Genomic DNA, 9,484 nt, shown 5'->3' on the forward strand with positions numbered 1-9,484 from the left:
ACGGGCAAGTTTACACACAGGGCACATTTTTGTAGTACAGCCACATGAGTAAATAAACTCTCAGGACATATTCAGTTTGCAGCCTGCAGACTATTTGGAGGAATTTGGTTTTGTAAATCTCTTTCTAGGGAAGGGATGGGATGGAATCCATGTCAGGTCACCACTGAACAGTTTTCATTAAACCCACCGTTGATATTGCAGTGAAGTGCGGATTTCAAAAAGCTGGACTGTGGTTTAGCACAATCCCTTGTTCTCCCTGAACATGAATTTAAAACATAAGAGAGAAGAGCTTGTTTCATTATAAGGATCTTTTTCTAGCAGTTCTGTGCTCAGATACATCGGTGGGTTATCAGATCGGCACCGGCATATGGGTAAATTACATCATCAGCCAATGCATCACCCCAACACGTGTGGATGAATTCAATCACCACTTAATGTTGGCTATGGAGGAAAAAAGAGGCAAAACAGGCAGAAGCTGCGCTGAAGCAACAGCATTAATAATTTAAACGATCACACAAGTTCAGAGTTGGACACACAAGGGCTAAAGACGTTATAAACTGTTTGATGCGATTCATAGATCTGGATGAGCGGCCGCTTTCCATTGTAGAAGATACCAATATTCGGCGGTCTGGCTCTGCCCAGAAGAAACGTTCTCTGTGCTGAGACTGCGCTCGCCAGAGATGTCGTTTTCCAGACACTGGCTGAAGACAGACCTTCTCCTGGGCAGAGTGTAATGAGGCTCAGGGTAATGATTCAATGTAGCATCTCTGATCTGATCTTTTTCAGCAAAAATATCAGTTCTGGGTATTTTGGTGGGAAACTGGACATTGATTTTACTCTGTTGAATCAGTATTGAAGTGTAGATGCTGCACAGCACTGTTTTAATAGTCAACGTTTTAAAGCTAAGATACATTGTGTGAAGGGGTCAGCATAGCTAGAAAATTGGTCTGTGCTGTGATTGGACGACCAGTGACGTCATGGTCTTGATCTCCCGGTCAAAAAGACAGCCATTGTAAGGTATGAAAGTATCAGAAAACCTGACATCTTTATCTTTATCTTTATTCTCTAAATTAAAGGCAGTGATTTGAGTTTTGTTTGCCATTGAATCTCAACATGCATTACAACATTAGTGGACCGTGGATTGTACACCTGTAACCACATATGCCTCGTTCCCTCAGGTGGCGCAGCGGGCCGTGAGGGGTTGCCAGATGCAGCCGTCCAGCCTGCCACTTCAGACCCACGCCAGCCTGACCATGCCCCTGTACAGCAACCCCATGATGTTCTCGCAGACCATCGCCCGGCCCGGACAGATACCCGTGTCTCAAGATGTCGGCCAGAGACACTCGGAGACTGAATTTAACCAAGACAGACAACTACGGTTCGCTCCATCTTTCATTTCCTCAAGTTTATCTAGATTTTAACTAGTTTCCTAAGAACAGGAACTGCAAAAATGTCCACATCATTTTCATGTTGGCTGAAATGACTTGATGGCTTTTCTGTTTGACAAACCCAATTCCATGTGCTGTGTTTTTAATGAGAGATTAGTGGGTTTTGATTCAATATCAATTTACTCTATTTCTAAACATGCATTTTACAGTTTTTCAATATTGGTTGTTTGTTTTTATAGTAAGTGGAAACACTAATTGAAAATGTTGCCTTTTTATAAAATGATGAGTGTATTTCTACAATAATGAGAGAGAATCCCTATCCTGTATTATGGCATTTGATGATTTTTTTTACTAGTTTTACAAGGGATAGTAAAGGGCTCCTAACAACCCTATCTTTCCAGTGGAGATATAAACAAACGTTAACTGCTCGATTTGTTAGTGTTAAGATCCTGTAGCTAAGGACTTGTGTTGGCTTTATCTTGGAGCTTACGGTGGGGAATGATGCATGTCTTGGCTGTGCGGAGTCTGGAAACGATCTGTGGGTGCCAGCCGTGTTAAAGCCCCCTTAAAATACAGACTATATTAATTTACAAGGATGAAAGACATACAAGAGTAATAATAAGATGATGGTATTTAATAAGAATATTGTCATGTACTGTAAGTGTTTTTATTATAGGGCACTATAGTTTAGTTCTAGTACAGTGAGGGAAAAAAGTATTTGATCCCCTGCTGATTTTGTACGTTTGCCCAATGACAAAGAAATGATCAGTCTATAATTTTAATGGTAGGTGTATTTTAACAGTGAGAGACAGAATAACAACAAAAAAATCCAGAAAAACGCATCTCAAAAAAGTTATAAATTGATTTGCATGTTAATGAGGGAAATAAGTATTTGACCCCTTCGACTTAGTACTTGGTGGCAAAACCCTTGTTGGCAATCACAGAGGTCAGATGTTTCTTGTAGTTGGCCACCAGGTTTGCACACATCTCAGGAGGGATTTTGTCCCACTCCTCTTTGCAGATCCTCTCCAAGTCATTAAGGTTTCGAGGCTGACGTTTGGCAACTCGAACCTTCAGCTCCCTCCACAGATTTTCTATGGGATTAAGGTCTGGAGACTGGCTAGGCCACTCCAGGACCTTAATGTGCTTCTTCTTGAGCCACTCCTTTGTTGCCTTGGCTGTGTGTTTTGGGTCATTGTCATGCTGGAATACCCATCCACGACCCATTTTCAATGCCCTGGCTGAGGGAAGGAGGTTCTCACCCAAGATTTGACGGTACATGGCCCCGTCCATCATCCCTTTGATGTGGTGCAGTTGTCCTGTCCCCTTAGCAGAAAAACACCCCCAAAGCATAATGTTTCCACCTCCATGTTTGACGGTGGGGATGGTGTTCTTGGGGTCATTCCTCCTCCTCCAAACATGGCGAGTTGAGTTGATGCCAAAGAGCTCGATTTTGGTCTCATCTGACCACAACACTTTCACCCAGTTCTCCTCTGAATCATTCAGATGTTCATTGGCAAACTTCAGACGGGCCTGTACATGTGCTTTCTTGAGCAGGGGGGCCTTGCGGGTGCTGCAGGATTTCAGTCCTTCACGGCGTAGTGTGTTACCAATTGTTTTCTTGGTGACTATGGTCCCAGCTGTCTTGAGATCATTAACAAGATCCTCCCGTGTAGTTCTGGGCTGATTCCTCACCGTTCTCATGATCATTGAAACTCCACGAGGTGAGATCTTGCATGGAGCCCCAGACCGAGGGACACTGACAGTTATTTTGTGTTTCTTCCATTTGCGAATAATCGCACCAACTGTTGTCACCTTCTCACCAAGCTGCTTGGCGATGGTCTTGTAGCCCATTCCAGCCTTGTGTAGGTCTACAATCTTGTCCCTGACATCCTTGGACAGCTCTTTGGTCTTGGCCATGGTGGAGAGTTTGGAATCTGATTGATTGATTGCTTCTGTGGACAGGTGTCTTTTATACAGGTAACGAGCTGAGATTAGGAGCTCTCCCTTTAAGAGAGTGCTCCTAATCTCAGCTCGTTACCTGTATAAAAGACACCTGGGAGCCAGAAATCTTGCTGATTGATAGGGGATCAAATACTTATTTCCCTCATTAACATGCAAATCAATTTATAACTTTTTTGAAATGCGTTTTTCTGGATTTTTTTGTTGTTATTCTGTCTCTCACTGTTAAAATACACCTACCAATAAAAATTTTAGACTGATCATTTCTTTGTCAGTGGGCAAACGTACAAAATCAGCAGGGGATCAAATACTTTTTTCCCTCACTGTATGTTCTGACCAGTCAAGAAGCACAGAAAAGTTAGTTCCCAGTCTTATGTTTCTTCTTTAAAAACCGAGTCCCAATATGTGGTGAAGGAAATCTGTAGGATTATACGATCAACAAGGACGTCAGCTGGTTATTGTCCAATTTCAGTTGGCAAGCTTGGGTAATCCGGAGCCTTTTTAATGCGAGATAATGAACTGTGCCCTTCTGGGAAGACAGATCCCATCTTTCAAAAGCAGAGGAGGAGATGACCGTCTGATAAGTTCTGCAGTGCTATCAGAGCAATGTATTGAAGAAGCTTATTGACTGAAATTGTCTTTTCTCTTCAATCCACAGCATGCTGCTCAATCAGCCCATCCAGTCGTTGATGCCGGACAGCAGCGGGGGGGGGCAGCAGTCCTCACAGTGCAGCGCAGCAATACAGCAAACCAAGTACGTACGCTGTGGATGAGTAGATACTGTAGTTTGGCCAACATCAGGCTTCAGATGGGTTTCTTATCTGGTTCTGCTGTGTTGCTTATGTCACAGATAGACAGCCATGTGCTTCCCATGCAAGCAGCAATATTTACACTGAACAGAGCAACGAGACATTGGAATAGGTTTCCCTACAGGTACCAAGGTGGTCCAAAGGTTTTATTTTGTCCAGAAGTTCAATGTGCTGCTGGACACAATGTTTTACAGGGTACGTGCTTCTTTATACGGAAGCCATCGTGACTCTACACGACTGGTTTACTTTGCACATTACATGGCACACGTTCTCCTCTAGTCCACTAACTTTCCAAGATGTATGAAGATAATCTGAGAAGTAAAAAGCACCAGCCATTGCCGAAGTGTTTCTTTGTGCCATTTGATTAACCCGATGATCCGTCTTTATTCAGATACTCCCTCGAACAGCAAATGGTGACCACCTCGTTGCCAATGCAACCAATGAACTGCAGCGCTGTGATCGTCCCGTCCCCCGTGTTCACGTCGCCCATCATGATCCCCCACAACAGCTTTATCACCCATCAAGCACAGCCTGCGTACCACCAGCAGCCCCAGGCCTCCCAGCAGCCTCTGCAGCTCCAGCAGCACCACCAGTTCTTTCAGGTAAAAACAACAACGTAAGGAAGTGTCCAATCGAGAGGAGGCCATTCGCCCCATCGTGCTCGTTTGGTGTCCATTAATAACTAAGTGATCCAAGGATCCTATCCAGTCTGTTTTTGAATGTTCCCAAATTGTCTCTTCAGCCACATCGCTGGGGAGTTTGTTCAGATTGTGACGCCTCTCTGTGTGAAGAAGTGTCAATATGAAGTTCTGTTGCCTGATTTGTGGTTGAGTTTTATAGCGTTACTTTATGATTGCTCTTTCCATCTTTTATCAGCAAATGCAGCCTCCTGGCCTGATACACAGTGGGCAGACACAGACTCTCTTCCACACCACACACGTCCCACAGCAAAGTACCATGGGATACATCCAGCAGCAGCCACAACAGCAACAACAGCAGCTCCACCATTCCCAAAACCAGACTGGCAGCCTTTCGGACCCGCGCAACCTGCAGCTGCCCCGATAGCCGCAACAGACCGGAGATACGGCGGAGAGCTGTGCGTAGATGGCACTTTCTGTGACAGGATGTAAAGGGATGCCAGGGACGGATAACGCGGCGCCCACGGGCTTCTGAACACGGACAGAGCCGCCGCCCCCCCGGTAAACTGAACAATGCGATCTGTCTGGTGGACTTACGTTGGTGAAGGTCCTGTCTTTTTACACTTTGTCGATTCTATTTTTGTATTTCACCGGGATGTGAACTGCAGGCAGAAGCTACCTAGACAGGTCCCCGTTTGTCAGACCGGACCTCTAACGAGCGAAGCCCGAAATCAAAGTGCCGAACCACTTCACAGGGTTGTGTTTGTGTGCGTGACACGAGGCCATAGTGATGCTCAGACTGCAGGGCAGTGGGGTACTGTGTTTTTACTGCAGTTTTACTGTTTGTCACATAGATAGACAGGAAGGAGAACTGATCATTGCTATGGTATAAAGGTGCTAGACCCTAAGCACTTCATGTAAAACAATACTGCCATGCCAGTGACTTGAATATCAAGTGGCACCACAGTGGCTTTGTACCAGAAGACAAAACCTCGTTTGGGTTTTAAAAAAGAAGACTTAAAGGAGCCAAGCACTCTTGCAGATACCAATAGATGACAATCCTGCTGACAGTATTACAGCACATAACAGCAGTAATATTGCTGCACACAGAAAACACCCATTTTATAAACGCAGTGTTAGCTTGTGTAATAGAGCAAGGAACAAAAACCGTTAAAGCTTTCAACTTCAAAACTGTCCTGCGCTTGTATTGTGATCTCTAACCTGGCAGAGGCAGCTGAAGGGCTTGGGATCTGTCTGAAGCTCAGAAGATGTCTTGCTGTTATGAAGTTTTTCTGGTTTTGGACTTGAATTATCTACCAGTGCAAAAAACGAATCTGTCACATTTCAAACACTCGTATATCTATCTACACAATTACAAACTGCACTGTGCGACTCATACGTCATTCACGGGTCAACGGGGGACTGCAAGATTGTGGGTGCTCGAGTTGGCTTCTGCTTTAATTTGCTTTTCATCGTGATTTGAAGAGAAACAAATACTTTTGATTTAGATTAATATTTATGGTTTAGTTTGCTTTCAATGCTTAACTGAAAAAATAGTTGTCGATAAACTTGTTCGACTTACTAAGCAGAGGTCTTAGGAATGAGAGAAGCAAACGCAGCATCCCTGTCCGCCTTGAAAAGCAGCGACGCTTCTGGTTGTGTTGCTGACCCTGAGATGTTGACACACAGCCGATGTGATCCGCTCTCGTTCCTCATGAGGGATGTGGTCTGTGATTTCTGTCATATCGGCCTCTCAGGTGACAACGTCACCAAAAGCTGTTTCAGGAAGTTTTCAGATTGCCACTACTAACACAAACCATGTCCTGACACAAAAGGCAGTTTAGGAGGTTGTTGTCCTTCATGGTCTGATTCCGGTACGCACTGCTGTGGCACCTGTATGGATGCGCCTGTATTGGAAGGCATCCCGTCACTGCTTTGTCAAACGTCACGTCTTGCTTGTGTTGATTGGCTTTGCTTTCACAAAGTATTTCTCAGGTAACAGACTCATATATTATTGATTCTTCGCCTGACTGGTTGTATTGCCAGCATCTGGAAAAGAAAGTGCTCAGTATTAGATTTCTCTCATTATTATTCTTTTGTTTTATTCTAACAGTCAAATAAACTCTAGTGCTCATTAACACGGCCAGACTTCAACTGTAAAGAGCAGCTCTGTGATTAAGTTATTGTTCCTCATATCTGCATCATTTCTCGAGTGAAACATCCAGGAAGTAACTCTGTAAATAAACAGAATAGCGCCTTTAACTGACATATTTCATAGTTGAAATGAATATGGAAAAAGTCACTGCACTCCATCTATCGGCTTCAAACCGCATCATTTGAATGGCACATTGTGTGACGACACTGGGACGCACACCAGGGACAAACAGAATCGATGCATTTAAATAATTTGTGACATTCAACTACTTTACATACTGATCACATTTTCATGGATAATTATGAAATAAAATGCTGCTACTTCGGGCTACGAGGCTGTTAAAGTAGGACGGCGCACTACTGTCCAGGCATGAGGTGTATCCAGTCTGAACGCTCTTCGGGGTCTTTCGAGCGGCTCTAGACAAACCACGTGTGCATCAAATACTTTCACACATTTCTGTATAATTCAGACGGCAAAGAGATTCAATTTAGGGTTTGTAGAAAATGTAAGAAGTGAGATGGTTGTGTCGCCCGTCTTTTTCATTTTAGATGCCTTCATTGATCTGTATTGGTTTATTTTCAGACCTACACACACTAACAATTCAAGAAAATTATCATTTGGACGTCCATTATAGAAAAGAAGGCATCTTCTATATTCTTGGCAAGTCTGTTAGTGTCTTGCTTTTTGATAAATATTATTTATATCCCTATAAAATGTTGGATATTTCTTTTGAAGAAAATCTTGCGGGTAATTATTTATTGTGACTTTATATATGGAATATGTAATTACTGACTAATTAAATGATTTGGAATTTATTATGACTGCCAACTTGAACTACTACATTTGCGCAGGAGATGCATATGTTTTAATTCCCACATTATCACCTATATATATATATATATATATATATATATGTGTGTGTGTGTGTATTTAAATAAGGGCAAAAACAAACAAAACACAACATCTTGTCATGATTGACATTTTGTTTGTTTGCTTTACTATTAATAGTTTTCAGTCATATTTGCCTTTTCCCCTTGCTCTGTGGGACGGGTCACGTACACTAGAGGACTGTCATTCTGTACTTTCATTTGTTAATTATTATTTGTATTTATATTTATCTGTGGAGTTGAAAGCTACAGAATTCTGATGAGACAAGTTATGGAATTGTGAAAGGAGTAAATGTGTTCTATATTTATTTGAATTTCAATAATTATTTTACTCCAAGTGTGAAAAGGCTGACGCTACCCAGTCCTGTCCGTGGAGCCTGCACACTCTGGCGCTCAGCGCGCCGACAGTCCTGGGTGTTGTTCGCCTCTCGTTCTCGTTTCTCTGTCATATTTATTCGATTGACCGTGATGTCGTGTGTCGGGGGGTAAAGGTGGTGAAGTTGCACTTGTTAACCGTGTTTCACTGTTATTGTGTGCAATGTCATTTTTCAGAAACAAGAATGTTTAATTTATAATTTCTACAGGATGTTTATAAAGCAGATCTGTATTCAAGTAAAATAACAGAATTAACCTAAACCAGTTACTGTAAACAAGATTGAAATATTTTTGTATAGAAATATCTGAAACATTCCTAATACCACGTATTGGCTAGAACTGTACACAGTGACATTTTGTACCGCATGGTAATTGAAAGTTGTTATTTTATTGCATAATTTGGTAATCCTTACATTACAAAGTCCATCTTTACGATGATGTAAAGTGTAGGCCTCTTAATGATCATATTAATAATACTGTGAAAATCATCTCATCAACATTTGATGCCTGTTCTTTGAAGTATAATCGGTTTGTTTTTGTAGAACAATTGAATTGACCATGTGACGTCAATATGCCTGTTTATTACAGTGTATCCTTAACAATGGAGCAGGTTAACAGCTCATATTAGAACAGTTCTGAGGAATTCATCTGAGTGTAATCTGGTTAGAATATGAACTTGCCTTCCTTGCATCGTCTAATATCAGATGCCAGTTTAAAGTACACTCCGCATTGTCTAGTTGTTCTGTTACATACAACTAACGTGATTGAAAAAAATGGATCTAATGTGCAATAATGCAAACTGTTTAGAGGAAACAATCCTGATCAGGAATCATCTCTCAAATAGACTTGAATTCAACAACGCAGCTGACTGTGTAGCAGACTGAAGCGTGTACATGGGCCGTGCTCTGCTCTGGGTCGAGCTTCCAGACAACAGAACCACGTTTACCTCGGCTCTGACCCACAATCGGCACCAGTTTCACACAACTAACACTAGGACTGGGTGTTAAACGTACAGTCAGAGACACTGGGGCTATATGCACTGAACACTTTGATTTGTCAAACATAAAATGAGTGACTGCCACCATAACATTCAAGTGAGAAATACAGAGCTGAAATGTGCAGTCTTTACAAAATCCAGGTCTGTTTAAACTTCTGAACCCAAATACACTATTGAGATCCAGACTGAAAGATTCATTAGTTCTATTTATTTTTGCTCCTCTCAATTTAATAATTTTAACCAGTTATCCCCTAATTGCTGATAATATGAGCT

The 9,484-nt window shown here is 42.2% G+C and overlaps 1 protein-coding gene across 3 annotated transcripts in view; it reads left to right on the forward strand.

The window, feature by feature from the left end:
• The window catches only part of npas2 (neuronal PAS domain protein 2), an 86,099-nt gene that overhangs the window by 75,419 nt on the left and 1,196 nt on the right, over nucleotides 1-9,484 (forward strand). For all 3 annotated transcript variants that reach the window (XM_066714764.1, XM_066714763.1, XM_066714762.1), the window contains 4 exons: nucleotides 1,179-1,378; nucleotides 4,009-4,104; nucleotides 4,551-4,761; nucleotides 5,036-9,484. The exon at nucleotides 5,036-9,484 is cut by the window's right edge and continues 1,196 nt beyond it. In XM_066714764.1, the coding sequence (XP_066570861.1) occupies nucleotides 1,179-1,378; nucleotides 4,009-4,104; nucleotides 4,551-4,761; nucleotides 5,036-5,224 (696 nt within the window). In that variant the 3' untranslated portion in view covers nucleotides 5,225-9,484. The remainder of the gene's footprint in view (nucleotides 1-1,178; nucleotides 1,379-4,008; nucleotides 4,105-4,550; nucleotides 4,762-5,035) is intronic.

This window comes from Amia ocellicauda, chromosome 10 (genome assembly GCF_036373705.1).
Source record: "Amia ocellicauda isolate fAmiCal2 chromosome 10, fAmiCal2.hap1, whole genome shotgun sequence".
NCBI lineage: Eukaryota > Metazoa > Chordata > Actinopteri > Amiiformes > Amiidae > Amia > Amia ocellicauda.